We start from the raw sequence: 25,709 nt of genomic DNA on the forward strand, positions 1-25,709 counted from the left end.
CCAAATCTGTACTGTGACAGTCCTCCAAGAAGATACTGGTGACTTCAAGTTCCATTCATGTGAGGAAAGGCAAAATAATTTGATGACTGAATAAAATACTTCAATTTCAGAAATCTTGAAAGAGAATGCAATAAAAATATGACAAGATGAGTTCAAACAATGCATAAGTGAATTTTTTAGAGCTTTCTCTTTTTTTTTTTTTTTATTTTATTTTTTGAGTTTAAGCTATTTGATTTACACACACTGAAACAGCAATATTTCTGAATTTTGCTAATCCCTGGTTATCACTTCCCTCTGCCTATTTTACATGAAAAATGAGCAGGTGTTAGAGGAAAAGTATTCATATTGCCTTGTCCTTCACCTCATATAAGAGAGGCTCCTAAGAGGGACTTGGGAGGCTTCATTTGCATTAATTCTGGCTAAAAAACAGAGAAGCTTCTGCTTCCTGGGACACCATTAGTTTCCTTCTGGTTGGACAACAGTGCAGGAAAATTAATTTTCCTTCAAGGATATCTCACACTAGAAATATAAAAGTCGTTCTGAACCTGAAAGCAAACATTTGCACTATACTTTATTTCACTGGTTTTGTTAGGTTTTTCCTTTTTAATTGCTATTGTTATCCTGCTAATAAAAGAACCAAAAAAGTTCCAAGCAAGTGGTGCCAGCCAAATCATATGAGTTAGAAATCCCTTTGTGGTGTTCAGAGATACATTAGGAGTTTTTTGGAAATGTGAAGACTCAGTCACACTATAGTAAGATATTTTTCATTTCCAAAATTGTGGAGTAGAAAAGCAAATTACAAAAGACAGGACAAACAGCAGAATAAAATACATCAGGAAATTAACATTTTCATGGAAAGAAATTATCTTTGGGAATGTTCACTTTATTTCATGCTATATGTGTTTGTAATGCTCTACACAACTTTTCAAAAACATGGCAGAGAAGTCCTGGCAGATATTTGAAATACATTTGCTACTTTCTGTAATTCTGATGACACAAATTCAGAAGGATATACTTTTATTTCCTTCTTTTCTCTAGTCTCATGGGATCTTCTTAGTCTCAATGACTGAGTCACTGCTAAGTTACATGCTTGCAGATCTTTCATCTTTCTTTTCACTCTGTATTTCAACCTTATTATAGATGTTCTGAGATGTCTGACTGTCAAGAGGTATTCTATATATATGTCTCTTAACAGCTGCATTTTTTAATTTCCTGTTCTTTTCATTATTATTTCAAAGTCCTGCTGAGTTTTAAGTTGTGCAGAAGTACTTTCTCTCCGGACTCATGTCCATGATCTCCAAATACTGCTAAATAGACTTATTTCCCTTATACCAATATGCATTTTTATGTGTTGTTTTTTTCAAATTCTTTCTTGCTCATTCAGATCTGTGCTCTAGTCTAGCCAGGCACACACAGACTGCCAGGATGATGAGCAGCCTTGTGTGTAGCACACATGGTTGTGAGGCAGTTAAGGAGAGACACTGTCACCACAAGCACAAGCATTGATATGTGGGAAATATAGTGCACCAAATAAAGTAAGTGCACCAGAATCAGGTAAGTCTATTATAAAAGACTGTGTGCTGACAGTTCCTTTTCCTGTGCTGTCAGAAACCAAGTTCCAGGACTCTTTCCAGGCTGCAGATACTGCAGAAATAATGATGAGATGCATGCAGGAAGATATTTCACACATTTGGCAGATGAGAGAGAGGAACATTGAAGGCAGTCTTTGACTGTAACATACATTTAAACACTGCCAATTTTTCCAGTCAGAAATTTTGCTGCTGATTGTCTTTGAATTTGCCTAGTCACTTATTCTGGTGCCTTTTTCTGGACTTAGAGATTAACTGACTGTACAAGCAGTTTTGAGTTACTTTTAAGAGAAAAAGAAGTGATAAATACAAATTATGAACAAGGAGGTTCTTTTTTGGGGGGAGAAAAGTCTTTCTGGGTAAGCACTCCAATTAATTTTAATAATTGGTTCAATCAAGCAAGAAAACAACATGTATTTATGCCAGATAAGGTCTATATGCAAGTAAACTTAATCATTTCCTAAAATTAAACAATGGTCAAGGCACATTTCCCATACTTAAATATATCGAGAACAAATTCAGCCAGAACTCTATTTTTTCTTGGAATATTCTTCCAGGGAAAGGACTATATGTTGTTAAGCTGAATTAAGAAAGATCAGAGAAAATTACATATGTGGTAAGGCATTTAGTTATATTTTTTAAGGCTTTGCTCCTCTTACAGGATCTTGTTTTGGTAATGACTTAATTCCTGAAAGGATTACCTACATTTGGAAAAACAGGAACCAAAAAAACCCAGCACAAAACAAAACCACACCACAGCTGAATTGAATTAGTGTTTTTCAAAAAATATTTTCCATTTTGTCACCTTTAGGAAGGCACAAGAAAGTGAAGTGGCAAGGTTCTCCTCTGCCCCAAACCTATCTATTTTCCTTATTAAATCCGATATATATTTTAATTATATATTAAGAGGAAATGCTGTGTCAAGAGAAAAGCTACACATGTGATGTGTGTACCTGTTGCTCCAGCAGGGATCTGGAAGACCCACAGGTGGATTTGACTGTGTTGTCTTCTTGCCAACGAGCAGGACTGGAGGCTTGAGCCAGAGACAAAAACACAAGGCTGGCTCTGATTTCTGCCCTGTGGTGAGAAGCCCCAGCCAAAACACTGGAGATCAAGACATGTGAGACTCACCTCAGTATAGCAACTTGATGGCATTTTTCATTTTTCAGGGTGTTTGATACCCTTGAGAAGGCCAGCAGCTATGCCAGATGTAATGTTTGACAATCCTTCTGAAGTAGTAGGTGAAGACCAGGAGAGACATCCTGAGGGCCCTAAAATTGTCATAAATATCATCTGGTCTATCCCCCTCTATGTTTTAAGCTCTAGCAATAACACAGCTTGTTTTTGGGCAGCTTCTTGCCAAGCTATAAGGCACTTTAACATGTAACTTCCAGGTCTGCAGAGGTAACACACTGACCATGTCATCACCAAGCTGGGTGGCCTTAGATCCCATGGCTTTTGAACCAAGCTCAGCTCTGCTCCACAGGAATTTAGAACTTGGCTTATCACTTTAATGACAAGCAAGGCTTAGAAATAACTGGAAGATGTCACTATGTAGTTACACCACTCAGTAGTTTAATTAAAAATATGTTTATTTTAGAAAGCAACAAGTATTTATAAAAGCCTAGCATCCCTCTTTTCCCACCAGGTAAGCTAAGTCAGCATCATAAATAGCATATTTATAAATTTTACATGCAACATGCAAAAAAAAAAAAAAAAAATCACTGCACTACAAAAATAAGTGTCATTTGAAGTGGGGGGTGGTGATGTGCTGCAAACATAATTATGTTCAAATGCCATTTCTGAAGTAGGTGGAAAACCCTGCTAAAGACTAAAAATCCCTTTAGAATAATGAGCAAAGCAAAGAAATCAGGTTCCCCACTGAAATCCTTTGGTTATTCATTGCCTGTTAATTCACTCCCACTTGTGACTGATATTTAAGGCCTGAATCTATTTATATATATATATGTATGTGTGTATATATATATATATATATATATATATATATATATATATATATATCTACACACATATATATACACTCTGTCTTTATAGATATATTTATCTATGTATATAATGACAGAGTGTTTGAATGTTTTTAAGCTATGCTACAGAATAATTGATAAACACACAAAAAATAGAAAAGAAACTGACTGGTCTTATGAAAGCTATTATTTAAAATTAGACCCTCTTAAATGTACTTATGAGCCACACTCTTCTCTTTTACATAGCTTTACCACCAGATGTCAGTACTCTACACACATCAGTGGGAGACCAACCATATCTTCATTCCCTTTAGCCATTTTCCTCACTGTCATTAGAAGGTACAAAATAATAATAATACGTGGATAATCTCTTTGTGTTGTGTTTTGAGGGGTGGTGGTGGTGGTTTTTATATGTAAAGACACTTGTGTTTAATGAGGAATAAGCAGGAAAGTCAGCATGCTTTCAATTTATCCACAATTGTGTCTATGAATAGAACACTCAGCTCTATCGTACAGGCACCCAAAAAAAAAAAAAAAAAGAAAAAAAAAAAATTCCTTCCTCCAGGTTTTTCACTGATGTTTACTTAAATTGTATTAGAGAGATGTCATCTTGCCCTCAGAGGGCCTGGTCATCAAAAAGTAAACTTGAATGCCACTATTTCATAGGAAGATTGCTTGCAGTTATTTGTAGCACATTTTGACATGTAATTGAAGACAGAAAAATATGTATAATGTCCAATTTCAGCGTCACCACAGCACTTGTATTTGGTTCCCCTTTTTTTTTTTTTTTTTTTGAATCTAATTATTTTGGTATAAGAAAGATTTACTCTGAGCTTAAGGCATTTTGGAACTTATACCACTTCAAAAACAAAGAGTAAGTACATTAAATTAGTTTAGTTAGGTTTCTCAGTCTGAACAAATTCCTAGAAATAAATAGAGCTGAAATGATTGCACTTTCAAAAATTCATACAGAAAAGTATTTAGAAATAATTTAAAAATATTTTTAAATGACCGAAAAGTTCAACACCAAATAAATTGAATGATATTGAAAACGTCTCTCTCTATACTACACAGAAGAAATTAAATTACCTGTCAGTATACTAAAACAGGACTGCAAGTGCCAAAATAAAGACATAGAATAAGTAAAAATAATCTCTGAAACATTTATCAAATTGAAATGTAGCACTAAATTTTGTTGCCCCTGCCTAGTATCAACCCAAAAACTCACAAGCAGGAGCCAAAACAATGCTGGATCAAACACAGATTTGTTTCCATTCAGATATCTATAATTTTTTCATCTATTTTTTTTTTCCATTTTGATTAAAGAAAACAAAACAATAGAACTGTTAGAAGAACTATGGCCCTGGAAAGAGGTGCAGCCTTCTCAGCCTCCTGGGAAAACCTGTGACACAGAGTTCAACTTTAATCTTCTGGAACATAGTCAAATTGTCTGCATGTCTGTTCATAAATACCTGTTTGACAGATCTGGCCCATACACTAGTCCAGGAACTGAGTGGATTTTGTTCTCAAGAATTTAATCCAGTTAAAGAGATTAATGCAGATAACAAACTCTTACTGCTCCCCGCAGCACACAGGGAAGCCTTTGGTAAGAGGAGATGTCTTTCATAGTTCAGTGGCTCCTTCAGTGCATTATTCTATTATAACTTAATAAAACTAAGTACAAATGGATATATGAATTTGTGTATTTTTTGTCAAAGTGCAAAAATTTCACATCGTACACAAATTACCAAAACATTTCTGAGTACTGTTAATAGGTCTTGTATTTTAAAAAGGACATTCTTTTTTTAATAAACTTCTTTTTTTCCATAGGATTATCACCTCCTACAGGTCACTTAATCACATCCCATAAATTATGGCATGAACTCACATTATTACTTTTAATTTTTTTTGGTGAATTTAGTGAATTTGGCTTTTTTTTTTCCTCATCATCAGTTTTTCTTTCCCAGATGAACACCTCTCCCAATTTAGGAAATATTATTTTGTCTAATATTGCTGTTTACAATTTTGTTTGATCTTAAAGAAGAACAATAAATCTTGAATATCAGTTGAAAAATATTGCATAGCACAAATTTGTCTAGGATTTACAGTAAATATCCCCCCACTTCCTGGTTTTCCCTTTACCTTAGGAATACTGAAGGATAATAGAAATTTCTTTAAGGAGCTGAGGTTTTTCTCCCTAGGGAACATTTTCTCTGCTGCTGTTCTCCACAGGGTCCCTCCCATGTGGATATGGTGAACAACCACGCCAGGGGCTTGGCACAGCCACAGAGCAGGATTAAAGAGATAAAGGGGGGAGAGAGAGAGAGAAGAGGGAGGGTAAAGATAGAGAGTAAAAAAGGGAGTGAAAGAGAGTAAAGAGACTGACTTCCCGTTTGCAATACAGTAAATCTTCTTCCATGATGAATATTCTAATTTCCAAGAACCAATCTAATACAAAATACAAATTCTATAGCATTTACATGCAGCCTATAGGAATCCTTATATTAGCATAATGTGTTACATTTTAAACTCTAAGATCTAATCCTTGGACCCTGGCAAGTCTTTTGTGACCTTTGGTCTTGCTCTCTGGCCGAGGGCATTGTTTAATCAAGAGGGGATTACCTTCAGGGGCCATCCTATTGTTTCATGGCTATTTAATAACTAGGGCTTGGCATCTCAAACGTGGCTTTCATTTCAATTTCGTTCATGGTTTCTATATTCCCAGAATCTGAGCATTCATATTTGCAAGGTTCCTCTGTTCCATCTTTCCCAACAGCTGGGCACAGCGCCGCTTTTGATCCGAGCCACGGAGGATTAATCCCAATGCCAGCCTCAGCCCCTTGCAGCTGGAGCAGAGCAGACTGCCAGGGATGGAGGGGGAACCACCCCAGCAGTGGATTGCCCAGGGGCAGTGATTGTGGGCAAAGGGAGCACTGGGAAAAGGGTTAGGGGAAAGCAAGTGTGAAGGCACAGCACCTCTGGATGCGCTCTGGAGGAGTGCAGTGGGAGAAAGAACAGTGCTGGGAAAAATATCTGCTCACCATGTATTTCCATGTGTTAAATGCTGAGAATTAGGCTTAACATTTCTGTCAGAATGTCTAGAATGTCTGTAGGGGAATAAAACTCTCTGAAGGAGGTCTGCTGTTACCAGAAAGCAAAGCAAGCTGAATAGGCTCATGAAGAAAAGTCAATGATCTTATCTTTTGCAAAATATCTGATAACTTTGGTAGAGTATAATTAATGCCATTGCTTGTGTGAAAAGTTTCACCCAATCACTGAATTTCCTATTTTTCTTTAAAGCTGTCATTATTACTGTAGCACAGTTCATTTTTTAAAAATCTATTTTATTTGACTAATGTCATGTATGTATCTGTGTATATATTCAAAAAATATGAAAAATGCAAGCACTTAACATTAACTATTACATTGCAAAAACTCTTGACATGTCTCACATACGAAAATCAGATTTTCCAAACTGATCACCCTCAAATCCTTACTTTTCTTCCTTGTGTTAGTGAAAAGCAACCTTGCTGCAGTAGGGCCAGGACTATGACTGCAGCAGAGTTCCCCTTCTGCATCATTCTCTGAGCTGCTACAAGTGGTACAAGCTCTACCCCACAGTTCCTGCACTTGCATATGTGACACATCAGCTCTGCCACCACGTTGCCCATGCTGGGAAGAGATCCTGAGAGCACATGGCCAGATGACCAGTGACTAGGTCCTGCTGTGACAATTAAAGGTTTACAAGTTTCTCTCGGCCATCTGCTCCTTTCAGGAGAAACATGGCTTTAGACTGCCCAAAATATATTCCAAGTAGGATTTGCCCTTTGTGCCTTGTCAGAAACTCTCACTACTCCTAAAGCCCTAGTCCTGAAAGGCAAATAATGCTTTAACTGAGGTACAGGTCTTGAGCCCAGCTTAATTTACCTTGCAGCTGGGGCTTACTGGGAAAGGAAAGTCTTATATTTTCTTTTTTCTGCCTTCCTTTCTCACCACTCTCATCCCTGTTTCCAAGTATGTGGAAATTGCCACTCAGTGGCATTGGTACATCCCCTCCTCAGCAGCAGCAAGTTTCATGTTGCTTCAGTTCCAATTCAAATTATGTCACAAGGAACAGCATGTCATGGAGAAGGAAACAAAGAAAGGAAAGCAGAAATATTAATTAAGCACCTTAATGAAGTATCTGTGTTTAACATGTTTCATACTTCAGAAGATGGCATCAATATGAGGCATTCAACCCTGCCTCCTTGGGAAAGGTTTCCACCTACTAAGTCAGTTCAAACCAGGCTGCTGATGAGCCTGACACTTTTCCTTTGTGTTTAACCACGTGATTTAGTTACTTATTCCAAAAGGACATAGTGAAGAGGGTGTGATTGTAGATGCAACTTAACTAACTGAATTGTAAAATCCCAGGAATGGATTTGCATGCTTTAACAGGGACATTAATTTGTTGAGGATAAATTTGTTTCCCCATGAGATTTGTTCTAAAATTAATATTTATCCTTACAAAGAAATGCATGTGAGTAAAGCTACTTAATAAAACCCAGGACTTACAGTCTCAGAGATCATAATATTCTCTATTAACCACAGGAAAGTGATTCATGCTAAGTATCATTTTCTTGGGCAACTGAGAAGAAAAAATATTTAGATCCTTTAAAAAATCTAGTTGTAATAATCCCCTTTTTGGCCTACCCAGTACTTCTGCCTTGAGTAACTCAACATGTAGGACCATAGGATATTCATGTAAGTCTCTTGGGTTTTTTGTTTTGTTTTGATTTGTTTTTTAATAATTTCTAAAGTAGATACACCGGCCCTCAAACCGTCTCTTTCAAACATGGGAAGCTCAGAAGTGACAGAGCAAAAACCTATTGAAATGATCTTCCTGGGGCTCACATTTATCTGACCAAACTCCACTTTACACAGGGAAGGAAAGAGTGCACAGCAGCAGCTTGTGGGCAGAACCTTTTCCTCAGGATAAATTTCTCCCTGCAGATCTGTAAATCTGTCTGATGTTTAAACTACTGCAAGCCAAAGATGATCCTCTTCTCTACTAGTCACCATCCCTGCTGTGTGCCAGTAGAAGCACTTACCTGTCTCCACTCTCCCTTTCCTCCTGAGTTGAAATTTACTATAGTCTGATCTTTGGTGGTTTATAAACTGAGCTGTGTTCTTCAGAAAATTAACTACATAAAAATACTTGTGGTAAGCTAAAAGTGAAAAATTAAAAAATATGTTGGATCTTGGTGATGGAAAAGACTCTACAACCTGTTACCATTGGCTATTACAGGAAGTGCAGTACAGAAATATTCTGTCCTAAATATACTACATCAGCTGCAGTGAGTTGCAATCATGGCAATGTTCAATAAATACTTACAATCAATGCATACTTATTACATTTTAAATAATTGCATTAATGTAAGATTAAAATTTACATATATAATTTTAATTTATAGCTATATTGCCAGTTGCAGTTGAAATTCTCTTTAGGTCCTGTGGAAAAAGAAGTTATTAACTACTTAGAAATATTAAATAGGCATACAATTTCAGTGTCTCCTCTATTTAACTACATCACCTAACTACGTGGTGCATTGGCTTAAAAATTGCCAATCTCTCTACCAAAGTGGAAAAACAGCCCCAGTCTGCTGTGCACTGCTGTGCATTGTCTAAATCATGCTGATTCAATGTTTTATGTGCTTGTGCTCAAAGCAGAAACACTGCTGCTGAGGGAAACAGTCCTGCTGAGGGATAAAATAATCTTGTGCAAAAGAAAAGGGGGTGATGTGAGTGGGAGACAGGGACTCAGAAGGATGTCTACCTCAAATCAATTTTGAATCTGTTTTGTAACATGCTATTAGTGGTATTTATGGGGCATAGTAAACTCTGATGAACAAGCAAAACTGGGTATCTAGGGCAGAAATCCTCTTAAACTGAAAATTTTTCTTTAAATGCAGTCTTTTAGAACAACAGCCTGTGCCAAACAGATTAACCTACAATGGTTTTCTTGTTTCTAAAAAGCACAACAGAGACAAGTTTAGATTAAGCACAGAAGAGATTTTAGAAATCAAGATCCATGCAGCCTACCTCAGGAAAAATCAGCTTAGCCTGCCAACAGAGAAGACTCTGGAATAAACCAAATATGTGCAGACTTTGAAGTGAATCACTTATGACTGATGTGCTGTGCTGTTCTGTGGGAAGCTCCTCTACTCTCTTGGCTTGTGCTGCTTCTGAAAAATCGTTTTCCATTATGGCACATGTTCTCAACGAGAGCACACAAAGAGATACATAACAGGTAGTTAACTGAGAAACAAGCACATTGTGGGACTATATTTTAAATAGTTTTTCTTAGTGGTATCAGGTGAGCTGACACAGCTACGGTTCTCTCTCAACCACTTCAATTACTTTACGTACACATAAGTAATGTAGCATTGTTATTGAGATTTCAAAGTATTAGCTGCTCTAACATCCAGAAATCCGTATACTCAGCAGTATTCAAACTGCTGTCAGATCAGTTTCTGCTAAGCTGCTCCAAATTAGGCTGTAGTAATGGGAATCTTTCCCAATTTTTCTTTTGACTGATCTGTTAAAAATATAGCAAGTATGGCTCCTGCTACCTGGCGCTTCCTAGACAATGAAACTGTTCTTAGGAAATATTTTATTCTCTTAGTCTTAAGATATATGACTTCTGACACTAAATGCTGTTTAGGAGACATTTTCAAAGCAGTCTGTGAAATAGCAAGGTCTATAGGAGAAACAAGCTCCATCCATTTCTGGGTGGAGTGACCTGTCCAGTACAGGCAAAGAAAAATTACACAAAGAATTAACAAGAACACAAAGTACACAAGTGTGTTTATTACATTTTGCAAGCACTTTGTTCTACATTTCAAAAACGCCACCATCAAGCTGTTGGCACATTTATGTACAAAACAGATTAATTGTAATGCCTGCTACAAAGCATTCTTTGTGAAAATACAAACTCTAATACCAGAGAAGAGCCAAAAGCATTAACATCATTACATGAGTTTAAAAGACATAGTTTTAAAAATCAGCACAAACATTTTAAGACACAAAACTGAAACACTACAATATAGAATCCAAAAAGATGTTCCTAATACTTTTTGCAGAACTGTAATACCTGTACTGCACATTATCAGAAAACTGTTGACCCCGTAGGACAGTGTAATAAAAAAATCCAAACCAAAACCAGAACCCCAAATCAAAAACACAACCAAAAAAACCCCAAAACAAGCAAAAGAAAAGAAAAAGAAAACAAAAAACTCAACCAACTAATACTACTTAATGCATTATCATGCCACAAGTAACTATAGTATTACCTTCTACTTACTACAAGAATTGTTAAAAATTACTGATGATGCATGACTAGTAATAGTACAAAGAAGAGTTTTACTCAAGAAGTTTTATTAGAAATGCACTTACACTGAGAGAGAATTCACAATGGTCCAATAAGTGCACAAAACTACCTAAGATTTTTAACACTGACAAAAATGTCTTGTCAGGCTACATCACTTTAAAAGACACTTTACAGCATTCTTGTAGCATTAGAAATAGGCAAAATAAAAAAAAAAATCCACCAAATTTGGTCCAATAATACCAACTTTTCTTAAATAGGGTTTTTTGTTCTGTTTTTGATACAGGTAATTCTTTCAAATTAAGATGACCTATCATTCTGATAACATTTTCATATCAAAATAAAGGTTCAAATATATTACTACACTTTGAAATAATAAGCTCTGTAGTGGTCTTTCACCTTACTTCAACGTAATACAGGTAAACCATTATGTGTAGGAAAGCTAGAAGCCAAGCTATAACATTTATGGAAGTCTCCTTTTATATATCTTTTACAGTTCAGACAGGTGCAATCCATTTAAATTTTTAAAGCAGGTAAAAAGACATCTGACTCCTATGGTCACTGCAATTTTGATATATTACTTTCATAAATGTAGCTAAGCAGTAATTTCTTACATCATCACATGGACAGCTCCAATTTAGCATAACCATCATTGAATTAAAGAGAGATTATTCTGTAGAAAACTATGAATAACTATATCACTTAATTAACAGTTGTCTATATACCATAACTCGTTAACAGGTAGCCGTGGTATTGAATTCCTTCAAAAGGCAAGTGGCCATGCATTGTTAGCACCACGGACTGCATGCTCACAATACAAACAGGAATTATCACCCATGGAACTTGAAACAAGAGAATATTCTTTAAAAACATCAATAATACAATGTTAACAAAGATAAGAAGCACTTTTTTCTTTTTTTTTTTTTCTTTTTTTTTTCTTTTTTCGCTTTTTTTTTTGTATTTTTTTACCCACTATTACAAATTTAGAAATTGCACCTTTGATTGTTTAAAACGTTCTTAGGACCTTCATTCAAGTTGATCAGGGTCCCTCTGGCAGGTTTTCCATATATAAAGGAAAGTCATCAGAATGTTTTCGTTATATATTGTACATCATGTACAATGGTCCCTTTGAAGTATACCTGTAGTTAAAGTAGTTACTGAACTCAAAACTAAAAAGTATAAAAAGCTACCTTTTTTTTCCAAAAACATATAAGAAACAATGCAAAAGGTGTTATGCATAACACATACAAAGTGATTAAAAAAATCAAACACATAGTTGTATTTGACAATAGTTTAGTATCCTTGACCTATCAGAACTAATTAGCTTAAAGGGATTCAGGAAGGGCTATTTAGGAGCTTTGTGGCATAGAATGGTCACACAAAGTAAGAACTAATTAAGAAACCAAGTGCTAGACAACCAAGAATTGTATGTAGGTGATATGTAAGTCACCCAAACTATCTTTTGTGAGAAGCACTTTCAATTGTTTTTTAAAATGGTAGGATGGCCTTTAGTTAAACAACAAAGCATTCACATGTTAGGAAGTAAGACAAGGTTTCTTTTATGTATAAGCATTGAGCCGCTCTTTAGAGCGGGTGGAATGAATATCATGCAGCTCTTGCTCCTCCTTTGACTTAATATCCTCATATTTTTGCATTCTGCAAGCATCTTTCACATAGGCCCAGTTGGCAGACAAGACCATGAGATAATGGACCTGCAAGAGAGGTAACACAGCATTAAGAAGCAGTAGAGGCAGTCAGAATAGGCTGTAGGACAGAGACTGGGCTCCCATCATCAGGAACAAGGAATTCTTGTGTCAAGAAGTACTACAGGACCACCATGGCAAACTCAGCCCTCACTAATCTTCAGATTATATCCCAGCTGTTACTGTTACTATCAATACTAGTTGGTAGCAACTGATATAAGAAAAAACAGCCTAAAATCTTGAAAAATCCACAAATCATCCCTGCATTATTTTTTAGCTAGTCTGCAAAGGTACATGTAAAAATGCCTTCTGGTTCTGTATTTATTGTACACTTTTGCCCACTGAAGAAGGATTTGTTAAAGTAGTTCTTAAGATAGAAATATCCCATAGATACATCTTATACCTGCATATCTAATACAATTATAGAAACTTTGCTTCTTAATTTTTGCTAAAGTTTGCATTTTCTTTCCATTTAGCCATGTCTTCTTTCAACTACAATTCTAGTTTTGTACTTAACTCACCAATCTGGGGAAAAACTGTCAGTAACTGGAAAATAAGTTCAGTTAGGCAATATGTGACAAGAAATAGCTGGGGGAAAAAAAAATTAACAAAAAAAAAAAAAAGGATGCTCTCTTTACTCTGTATTCAGTCAGAAAATAAAAATATTCTACAAGGATATTCAACTGGCTTATGCTGGGACTCTCTGACATTCATTCTGTCCCTAGCAGACTTTCAGACACTTTCTGATGAGAGCATTTCTTTAATTTATGTTAATCTACTTCCTCAGAAGAAATGGATGATTTTCTGAGATCAAAAATATTTCACCCCTCTCTAAGAAATCAATAAGTTATACTGGGATTCATGCAAAATGCATGAATGCAAAAGTTAATGCAAAATGGAATAATAATACAATAAATAATAAAAAACCACCTTGAGATTATGTAAATTCTCCTGTTCATGTTGCACTGTTGCAGATATGAGTATCTTAGATTCATACTAAATGAAGAGATCTATTCTAATATGTCCTTTTTTATTTTTGAGTATCCAATGTTATTTGGACTGGTTTTTTCACAAATGTTCGTTGTCAATTGTTGCTGATTAGTACATGCAAGAGTATATTTCTTAATCTGGATTATTAAAATCAAGGAAAGCATTCTGAAGCCCTTAAAAAGATCAGATATTTTTGCTATCATTTTTATCCTCGTGTATTATGTCAAGTTTCCAATTAATCCTTATTTGAGGAATACTGTTGGACTTGAGGAGGCATGAAATAAGAAGTTGTTCAGAGAACTTGCCCTCTAGAAAAAAAAAAAAAAACAAGCTGGAGAGTAGTATTTCTACATATCTTTAGGATTTTCTACATATCTCTAGAACAACACTAGCAACACAATCCTTAGGTATAGATGTTGGAGAGGGCAGCATGTTGTGTGCCCCTCTGGAACACTCTGTAGTCATCATTTAGTACACAGGAAAAAGAAACACCTTCTATCCTAACTCAGCTCTTCCAGAAGCTTTCACCATGGGTAGTTTCTGGATCAGGCATTTCTAAATCAAATGAGAGATGCCAGTCCTGGATGTACTGAATGAAACACCTTGAATTCTCCACAGTAAAACTATTGAGAAAAATCAAATTAAACAGGCTGGTAATCCTGACAATTTGGTCATCTCAATAGCAATTTGCACCCAATGAAAATATAAATACTGGCCCTTTGAAACTGAAATTTCAATTATAAATACAGTCTAAACCTCAGATTGTAGACATGAGAATCCTGAAAGTGGGAGGTATCAGTGTACTCACATCTTCATGACCTTTTAAAACATATTTGCCAGAAATCCTTGCAACTGAAGAATCTGTGATGAAAAGGGATGATGTTTTCTTATCCTCACAAAACATTTGGTAATGACCCAGTAAGAGACAAATTCAAACTTAATATCTTGCAGTTTCACTCAGCATTTTTCTTTGTTAAAAAATAGATTGTTTTGAAGGAATATCAGTGACAGTCTGACCTTCATTAAACACCCACTCTTTGCCCATCCCTTCTTTATGAAGCTACTGAATCAAATTACTATAATAAACTGTTGAAAACTCTTGGAGTTTACTTTCACTGTAAGTAGGAAGACTTGCCAGGAAACACCTACTCTAACTTATATAATCTCAAATATATACCCACGTTTTAGAATGACATATACATTGAACAGTCCAGCCACCCTTGTTTTTTTTTTTAACACCAAGTTCCTAGATAACATTGGCACACTAAGGAGGTCATTTCTAAGTGGCTGTCTAATTGCATTTCACAACTCCATGACCTGAATAGCCTGAAGCCAGCGGGGCCCTCATCAAGGTTTATTTAAATTGAAACCAGGCAGCTTCCACAGTCTGCCTCAGGAGGTTTCAATTACAGATATATGCAAGACAGTGCAGGGGCTTTCCATACCTATTCCTGCTTAGATTTCTTCATAAGGTGAAAGTATGCTTCAGTGTTTAGAAATTGTGGAATTGCAGCTAGCCTAGGAGGGTGCATGGGCAGGGGGGTGTATTTTCCATTCAGGTCACTACTTCCTCAGCACCCAAGTCTAAATTACTTTTCTTCCTCTCTTTATAGTCATCTCATACCCTGAAGAAGAGAACAATCATACTGAGGAGAAGAATAGACCAATTGACATTTGCCTCGTTCCTATTTCAGAATTGATTGCATCTCCACCCTGCAGAACAAAATTTCTGTGGAAGTTAAGGCAAAAGAGTTACCAGCTCACATGGTAACTTTTGAGAAAGGAAATTTTGCATTTCATAATTTTTTTCTACAGTGTTTTTGAGGAAACATCACAGGTGGAAAGTATACTGGCTTTACAATCAACTATTGAATGCTAGAGCTTACATTTAAGCTTCATGTCTTCTGTTTCTATCTAACACACTGACAATAGTAAAATTAATATGTATTATTGTAATGATCTTTTCCATTTGCATTTGTTGTCCATTCAGACATAAGAAAGAACAGTATTGCTCAGAATCATATATGGTACAAATTAAATATGATTCCAAAGCCTGGCTATTTTTTTTCCATTATGAAAACTCTCAAAAAGCATTTACAACATAAATAATTCTATCAGGTTTTGGTTCTTTTTTTCCCATCTTGGGTTGACATAAGAGTGATAAATTTTCAAAATAAACTCTTCAACATTGTTCTTTGCTGCAAAATGAGACTTTCCCTGACATATACTGTAAAAAATATGAGGTTCTCTATATATCAGCCCTAATACATAGGGCAATTCTTCTTTTGAACCCCAAAATGACATTCTCCTTTGCAGACTAAAGAGGTATCTAGTGAATTGTGAAAAAATTCATGTGCAAATCTGAGACCAAGAGATATGGGGAATTTATGATTTGTGTCCAAATGGTATTGCAAATATTAACAAGTTTTGTGGTGGTGGCTTTGCAATAAATGGCTACTGTTTGAAAATATGTATTTTTACATTTTTACTTTCATGAAAAGCATCCTTGGGACAGATGGACTTAACATTTATGAATAAGCTGATCCTTTTGTGAATTGTGTAGAATCATATTGGCATTAGAGGTTCTAAGAAATCTTCATATATTAAATAATCTGGCACTTGCAAATGTTCACAAATTCAGAAGTGAGAATTCAGAGGTATATTGATGACATAACTTTAAAAGCCAATTCAGACAGTATATTTTACCAATTCAGATATTCAGCAGTACCCCTAATGTTGCACTACTGTTACTGGGTGGCCATAAATACAATATACTTATGACTTTAGTCAGAGAGACTATTCTGGTTTAAAGTAATTGTTTGTAAGAAATGTTTTAAGAGTATCTTATATTAATTAGCTTTTTCTCTTGTAAAATACTGATATTTTAATCTAATTTTCCTGTTGAACTTCACAAACATGTTCTGGATACACACAAACACAAATATCACCATTTCATAGTTGTGATTATTTTTGAAACAGCATGTGCAGTAAGGGCACTGGTTCTCCAATTACTGGAATAACTTCTGTACACTATTTCTCACTACTGATACATTATCTCTATCTACTAATTTGAATGTAAGATCTGGAGGTAAAAAGATATCTTCTTCTTCCTAGATGAGATAATTAGGACCCCAAATTTATTTTTCCTGCCTTAAATTACTTTTACCTTGGGAAAGTAAACTTCCCTTAAAAGAGAACCTGTTAATATCTGCACATCCAGCCACAAAATTCTGATTTTCCCCTCATGTCCTTATCCTTGTGTTTGGGCTACTGCACCAAGTGTGAAGCACATCTCAATCTACAGATGTGGTCTGGTATGCTGGTTTTAGAAATTACCACCATCAAAGGGTGGAATGTGCTGGTCTTTAGCAGGTACCTAACAGATTAGGATGGTAGGTTAAAAACAAACAGTATAGTTACAAACTTGAAATATACATAAAACTGTTGCAAACATTTAATGAACCATAGGCCTACCAGCGTTGGGACACTATGCAATTTACTAGCACTTAGAATATTAATTTTTATTTTTTTTTAAACAGTGTTATCATACCTGCTCTGTGCAGTTATAGAATTCAACAGAAAGCACAATTGGATAAAATATATGTGAATAAATGTACACATTAAAGTGAATTCCTGGGTATTTGTACTTGTAATACAGCTATGGATTCTTTGAAATGCTGAGTTTTGAAGCCTCTTTTTAAAACCTTCATTGAAAGTATTATGTATTTAAACTGTGTGGCACAATGTACCTACTTAATTTTCTTTCAGTGAAGATGTGTTATTTTTAATTTAATATCTATCAGTGGCTATTCAGATTCAAAAGTCTTGTTTAAAATGCAGAATTTTTTATCTAAGCAAACTAGCATTTCATAATAATTACTGAATATACTTCCAAATAATCATACAATGGAAAACTAATGATCTCTTGGATTAAATTTCCTCACAATAATGATATATTATCATAATTGCTATATGTCCATCATTATTGGAACTGTAAGTAGAAAAATTTGTTTGAAAAACCCATTAAATTATTAATATGACTTGTATTCTACTCTTACATTTATTATTTGTGGCCTTGAAACAAAAAACTACATTGAAGAGATATTTTTCATTTAGCTATCTTTGCTGTTTGCAGCAAATAAATGGCGGATGAAAACAAGCAAAATCATTAATGTAAGAGGAGTACTAGCTTCATGGAATTATAAGGATAGCAAAATAATCATGGCCCTATGATCTATAAAAAATTACTAGTATAAGCAGAATATAGTGATCACCACCACTAACACTTATGAGTGCATCAGCACCAAGTTACAGTCACTTCTCATTTCCCATTCCAGTGTGCACAGTGCAAACCTACACCAGTACAGAACTGAGAGTCTAAAAATATCTTCATGCTTAAGCAAATACAGCAGACAAAAGACAGAGAGCAGGGCACTAGCTCATGCACATTTTTTCTCAGTGGAACCTTCTCCTTGACAAAGTGTCACTAAATTTAAAGTAATCTTCATTATAAAGGAGCAGAAAAATTAGTCTTGACAGAAAAATCAACACATTCATATATATTCACAGAACTGTCAAAAAGATTCTGCTCCCAGAATAGCAGCATGGCAAGCCTATGAATACCCAGAAAGGCAGAGATCATGAAAGTATAATACTATGTTACAACACAGACATGTGAATTCAGACTTGGCTGAATACAGCAAAAGAATAGTAAAAATTCGTAGCATGTACTTACAGATATTTTTTTTAACTCAAAAAAGTAATCATGATATGCTACTTCAAAGAGAATCCATCAATATATTAAAAAAAAAAAAAAAGAAGAAAAAGATTGAGAGTATTGAATTACATAACTATATTTTAATAATAGCTTTGAGTGATAGTATGAAAATTGAACAGCTGACCCTAAGTGAGAACCAGAACCAATTCAGATGAGGGGTGGAGTGTGGGGTAGCTTACCATAGCAATGACTGCTGCTCCAGCTCCAGCAAGTGCCACAATGAACAAGTGGAATGTCATGTTTAGCTGCAAAGTGAGGCAAAGAAAAGGACTTTCAGGTACATGTACAACAAACAGAAAATGAATAAAAACTCAGAATAACATAGTACAAATAATTGCCTTCCTTGTGCCACCCATCCACAAAAGTAATGAACAGGAATTGGAATATTTTTCCAAGAGATTGATATCACTACATGCCATTGTGTTTGTGCTTGTTTTGTTACAATGCTCATATCAGGGGAAAAGCATAACTCTGTTTAAAAATACAGCATTTACATAATAAAATATTAAGAAAATTAATTATTTAAAAATAAATACTCCAGTGCATTTGAGGGTTTTGTTTGGTGTTTCTTTATGCTACAATATTACAATACTACCTTATAAGAATTCTGTTTGTGGTGGCTTCTCCAGTGGTAGACACAGCCTAGGACACCCCATTTTCCCTTCATTAACTGCAGCTTTCCATCCTCATATATTGATCCACTTTCCTCTCGAATTTGTCCATAGAGATAAACCAGGTTACTTACATAATTCAAATTAACCACCTTGCTCACCTAACTCCAAACCAAATAATTACATTTGCTTTGAATTTCTGTGACCTGGTTTGTGCAGCAGCCACAGAGAGTCAACTGCACCCCAAGAGCTGCATTTTCTAAAATGGATTTGGTATAAGGGCAGATTGTGTACCTTCCCACTAAGATTTATTCAACCATTTACAAGGTAAGACCTAGTAAAACTCTTAGCAAGTGTTGATCCTTCTGGCTTCAGAGGGATCAACATTTTAGCCTCTCTTTGTGTTAGGCAGGTGTAATTTTGTTTGTCCTGTTTTCATCCTTTATCATCTAAAAAAAACCAGAACACTGAAACAGGTGTCATTTGCCCAAGGGAAAAACTACAAAGAAAAATGTGCTAAAAGCTACTATCCCAATGGTCAATAAGGTTTGGCCAAATCCATTTGAAATCTTTACTCTCCTGTCACAACAGTAATCACAAGCCCTTCAATCAGCCAGTCATTTTGTGCACCTATTCATTGTGAAGCAGGGGCATTAGCTTTCAAAAACATCTCAGTAACAAAGAACAAGGCATTGGAATTATTTAAAAGCCCCAGACAAACAAACCACAAAAGTCTTTAGAAAACAAATGGATGAAGAAATTGCACTGACTAAATTTGTTACTTGGTAAAAGACTAGAAAAACTACTTGCTTGACTATATTTTTCACTGTGATATAATTCATCACCATAGCTAGAATTAGATCATCAACAGTAGGAAAATATATATTAGCTACTTCCTACAACAACATATATAATGGATTTGCCAAAAATACTATGATATTTATTTACCTCATTAGAGTCACACATCTTGATGAAACTTTCTGATGAAGTGCAAACCTTCTTTTCCTCTCCAATAGTTACGATGCCTGGAGAAGGATAAATATCCACATTACTTAGAATTCCTGGTACAGCTCAACTTCCTTTATGTGAGAACAGCTAAGAACTTATTTTAACAATGATATCTGGGTTTTGTTGACAATTGATAGTCTGGAGCACCTCTCCTGTGAAGACAAGCTGAGGTAGTTGGGATTGCACAGCCTGGAGACCTTGGAGCAGCATTCCAGGAACTAAAAGAGAGCTGGAGAGGGAATTCATACAAAAACTCTGCACATGCTGCAGTAGAGCAAGGGGTAAGGGATTAAACTGAAAGAGGATAAGTTTAGGTTAGATGTAAGGAAGAAATTCCGTGTTGTGAGGTGCTGAGCCACTGGAATGTTTCCCTGAAAAATGATGAACATCACATCTCCGGAAGTGTTGAAGGTTGGATGGGGTCCTGAGCAACCTGATCTAGAGGAAAGATGGTAGGGGGTTGGAACTTGTCTTTAAGGTTCCCTGCAACCAAAACCATCCTAAGATACTATTCCATTTCATCCAGAACAAAACTAATACATCATCTGTTTAGCACAAGCCCTAATAAGCAACATGTAGGTAACAATTTTTCTGCCATTTTTGAAAATATTTGCAATAAGTTTATACACTTAAAATGTTCACAGACCTTCTCTAATGTGGGGAAATTTGCTGCATATTGGTTTCAAACATATTGATCTGGCATAAAGCTTCTTTCACAAGTTATAAAATAGCATGATACCAATTTATATTTTGCTTCTCTTTTTAGCAATAAGTAGAATCTGCTGCCTTGCTTTTTCAGCTAATGTCCAGATACCAAATCAAAGACTAGCTTGAAGAAAAAACTGCAATTAACTCATTTATAATGAAAAATGGTTCTTTCCTAATATTAATCAGGGTTTTTTTAACTGAATCTACAGAAAACAGGTACATTCACAGAATACACACTGTGTATCTTAGTGTTCTATGAACATCCTAAATAGAATTAATAAAAAAAAAAGGCATGACAATTAACAAAATAAAAGGTCATAGAAAGAAAAAATAATCCATTTGATGGGGTCTATACAGATAATTGCCTTTTAAACTCACCTGCCATGCCGTGCAGGAAAAAACCCAAACTATAAATAATAAAAAAGCCCAACTTTTCTTCCCTCTCATGAAAGAATAATGTCAAACATTTTATTTCAGGTTAATTGAAATGTTTATTATTCATGAAACTGCTTCTTTGCCAAGAAATGCAGCATCTTTTATATCTCTACATAACAATTAAAAATATACTGTGATTTTATTTTAGTCCAAGAAAACAAAAGAGAGATGAGAAACTCTCTGTTGAGAGTATGATTACCCAAGCTCTGTGGGTTGAGAAATCACTAAGGCCATAACATGTAGAATCAAATCAGTCTTATAGAAGGAAGGAGCTTAATTACCATCACCAACATAAGAATTCTCAGACATTTTAATATTACAAATCCCTTTCTATCCAAATTTTGCATCTTCTCAAAACACACCTAGGTGCATATCCCTACATTATTTAACTTCCACCATTCAGGCTTTAGCCCCACTCCCTCTCTACCTCTCTTTCCACCACTTTCTTAGTGTTATTATCAGCATTGTTGGTCCTCATGAAGGTTTTTGAAAGCCATGAATCTTGTCATGTCCCTGTTCACCTCTGCAGAGACAGCTGATACCCCAGGATCTCACATCTCCAAGTCAGTCCTACCACAAGATTAAAAGTCACTCTCCAGATGAATGACAAATTAAGCTTTTTAGGCAAGAAGAGACTAAGCCAAAGGCCCATGCCAGATTTTCATTACTCTGGGAAGATGGACAAGGTTGACTCAATTTTTGTCAGGTCTGGAAATGCAGTTCATCTTTTACACACCGCCTAGACTGGTGGGTACAAGGGCAGAGAGAGACACTTAACAATTGTTTCAGAAACATTGAACAGCTCATTTCAGATACATGGAAGCAAAGCAGTGGAATGCTTTCTTATGTGAAGTCTTAACTTTTCATTTAGTGCATTTTATTCACATACCATACTGGCGAAGATCCAAGCACAGGTTAGCTCCGTCCACTACGGTGGCATTTCGGCAAATGGTCCACAGGTTGAAGTACATGTAAACAGGCAGAGAAGTGAAAGCTGTAACTCCAAGCCAGGCCAACATAAAGATGTATGTCAGCATAATAAACTGCAGGAAAAGAAGGAAAAGCAAAACCAGAGGTAAGTCAGAACTCAACTGATACATTTTTGGAAGGAAAGGAACCACAGAGATGTAACAAATTTGTTTATGACTGGCTTTGCCTGTTTCTGTCCTCATTTAATTTATGGTTTTGGTCTGATAATCTATTAATGAGTAGGTCAAAATGATGCCAGAGCACTAATATGATGTTTTTGAAGAACAAGAATTATGTTTCCAGAAGTGCAAGTTTACTCTGTGTTCCTCTCACTCGTGTGCAAAGCAGCACACCTGAAGTACAGACATCTGCATGCTCTGGGAAAAGCTCTCTTTCATCACCTCTACTCCATAGTTAGGACAAGAGGCCCTATGGTTGTATCTTCCACTATCAATCATGATGCAAAAAAAAATAAAATTAAATGCTTTAGGCTTTGCTTCTTTTGCTTTTAAAATTGGGCTCTTAATAAAAATGAGCATTTATCCATGACCACCACAAAAATCTCACTGGCAAATCCATTTTGCATTGAACCAATGAGACTATTTTTTTGCCATTCTGTTATTGCACTCAGATATATTTGGGGTCTACATACAAGCAAATTCATCATTCAGAAAAAAAAGAAAAAGTAAATGTCCTACAAATATGTAAACATACTATCTTGTTGCTCCTTTGCTGGCCTGACACCACTGGGAAACATTCTTATTAATAACAAACAATCTTTTAATTTTATGCTGTGGAAAGGATATGAAGAGGCTACTAGGTAACATGTGGAAATTAGTCTCTAAATATTGAATCCAAATAGCCCCAACAGTTGGTGGCTTCAGAAATGCTGATGAATCTGAACACATTATTGGAATAAAAAAAAATTCATCACACTAACATTTTTCTAGCTGCTTACCTCAGAAAATATCGGCTCTGAGAATAAGAAATAAGAAATATTTTAGAAAGCTGAATAAGCTGATCAAAAATCTGCTAAAATTAAACCTTAAAGAGTAAATAAGGGGGAAATGGAAGATATTTACTTGTTTGTTTTTCTTATTTTTTAAATGAAAGATCTCTCAATTCAGGTAATACAGGAAAAATCCTAATATGAGTACAGATTTTAGTTATTGAAATGAAATAAGGTCAGAATCTAAAAGGTTTTACCTGGTACTAAAAATTGTAGCAGGGTGGCTTATCCACATTGATCTGATAGGAAAAGTAATCCAAAACAACAAAGGTCTGAATTTTAAATGAGATACTTTTATTGCTTTGAAGTTACAGGATGGATGTCCTCAAGCATTATTAAAGAGACCTTAATTTGATTTACTTTAACTCGCTTCCAAATATTATTAAATAAAAGTATTTTCATTCTGAAGAAGGATATTTACATAAGGATTTAATGCAGTTTAATTAATCCAGTTTAAAATTTATTTCAGATTAATTTTCCTGATTGTCCCTAGGTAAATGAGACTTGTAGTAGTAGCTGGAAAAGCTGTTTTGCTGGAAAAGCTACTTTTGATATCAGATTTCTATCCTTTTCTTGAATTAGTATTCAACTAGTTTAAAAGAAAAACTAATGTCCAGAACTAATTTATACTTAGAGATTTCCAAAAATGCATTAATGCAGGTAATGGCTGTCTTCCTTACCAAATTTTCCCAATAACCCACTTACTAGAAACCCAACTGGTGAAACAGAGAAAGTGATAGCAGAATCCAAAATAATTGTGCAGCCTTGAATATTGCTGTAGAAATTTCCATGTGTCATTTGTTTTATATATTGGAAATTCTATTCTATCTATTGCAGAGCAAATAGTTAATACAAGTAAATACTGTTTTGTACACACTCCTTTTTTGTTGTTGTTTTGATTGTTCTTTTACTGTTTTCCTTTTTTTCCTTTCCCTATAATAGTGTCAAAGTTAATGAAATAATATCTGGCTCAACCCCAGGCATGCACTCACAAATAATTACTTGCAAAATTACTTAGAAATGTAGATTCAGGGATGTAAATTCCCAGCTAAAGGACTATGGCTGATCTTAATTTATTATCAAGCTAAAGATTTGCAGTCATTTTTTTCTAAGGCAGGAATAATAAATAAGAAAGAAGATTGTTTTGGTATAGACTTTAAATTCTCATTTATTCTAGAAGTGTTTTAAAAGTAAACCAGACTCCTAGACTATATTCTTAGCTTTTCAAAAACAAGTAAGTCTGAAGTCTAACCTGAGATCCTTCTAGAATTTTTGAAATAAACAATACTTAATAAATTTAGTACATGTCTCAGTGTAGCACATCCATAATTATTTAATGGAGTACTAAATATTTTCTATTAGTTACATTACTGAAATGTAATAACTTTTTTTATTACTGGGCTCCATATAGATTTGAGAATCTTGCAATTGTGTGATTAGCCCCAAATGGAGAAAAAAAGATAGGCCTTGCCATGAACATTACAAATTCTTTTTAATATCTATTTATTTTCTGATCTGTGGTAATGATGAAGAAGCATACTCAAAAATCTCCACTGAGATAATACAAAGCACTAGCATAGCAAAGAGAGGAAAAGCAGAGCTTATTAGCCTATAAAAATCTGCCTTGGGCATAAAATGATAGTAGAAATCTGTCAGATGTTAGCTGCTGTGAGTCACAAGACCTGTCTTCTCAGAGAGAATTGTCTGCTTGTTATGGAACAGATTCTCTTTAAAAACATGAATCTGACTGGTTTGGTATGTCAGAAAAAGTTGATCAAATGATGATTTAGATTTAAAAACATATTTTAGATAAGGAAGAACTTCAGTTTTCCTCTGCCAGTTGCTTTCAGCTGAACAGCCAGTGGTCAATGATGTGCCTAATTTCATCTCATAACACCACAAACACCAAGAAGACAGGAAAAAATACGGAAGCTTCCTTGGTTTATGTAAGAATAACTAAAATACACAACTTCAAGTTAAACCATGTGTAATTATGGGTTATGCCTAGAAGCTGCTATCACTGATACCAGTGAAGCAAACCACAGAAATGTGATCTGGGCAGTAATATACTTCCTGCTGTAGGGGCAGTAAAAAAAGTTTAAGCCTACACAACAAATTATTAGTTTCTAGCAATAGCAGGTGGTAGCTTGTAAATTCTTTTTACAATTGACTGAAACTATGAATTACCTGATTTTTAAAAAAGCACAGGAAAATAAAGTGTTTTTTAAATATAATTTTCTCTGCTATTACAACCTTCCCTCATTGCTCAAGAGAACTTACAATGAATGCTTAAGGAGCCTGTTCACTCCAGGAATTAAATTCAGAACCCAATCCCCTGAGATTCAAAGGGATCTTTCTCCTTTGAAGTAGCATTCTGCTACGTGACAAGCTGAAGATTTCTGAAATAGCAGTATAGAGTCTTAAAGAGGTATCACAGTTTGTTCTTTAGCATCCTATCTATTGTGTTCATAGTGAAAATTACTTTCTCTGATCAGTTCAATTTTCACTCTAAGAAGCCAAACTTATAAACTCAAAACAAAACAGAAGTGATAGTGAAAT

General features: G+C 35.2%; 1 protein-coding gene across 1 annotated transcript in view; it reads right to left on the bottom strand.

Annotated features, from left to right (window-relative positions):
• Positions 1 to 10,393: 10,393 nt before the first annotated feature.
• Positions 10,394 to 25,709, bottom strand: part of GPM6A (glycoprotein M6A) — a 113,346-nt gene continuing 98,030 nt past the window's right edge. Inside the window, exons 4-7 of the mRNA XM_056489629.1 lie at positions 22,062 to 22,215; positions 19,970 to 20,046; positions 18,590 to 18,655; positions 10,394 to 12,652 (exon numbers count right to left, since the gene is read on the bottom strand). Coding sequence (XP_056345604.1) covers positions 12,500 to 12,652; positions 18,590 to 18,655; positions 19,970 to 20,046; positions 22,062 to 22,215 — 450 coding nt within the window. The 3' untranslated portion in view covers positions 10,394 to 12,499. The remainder of the gene's footprint in view (positions 12,653 to 18,589; positions 18,656 to 19,969; positions 20,047 to 22,061; positions 22,216 to 25,709) is intronic.

The sequence above is a fragment of the Oenanthe melanoleuca genome, chromosome 4 (genome assembly GCF_029582105.1).
Source record: "Oenanthe melanoleuca isolate GR-GAL-2019-014 chromosome 4, OMel1.0, whole genome shotgun sequence".
In the NCBI taxonomy this organism is placed as follows: domain Eukaryota; kingdom Metazoa; phylum Chordata; class Aves; order Passeriformes; family Muscicapidae; genus Oenanthe; species Oenanthe melanoleuca.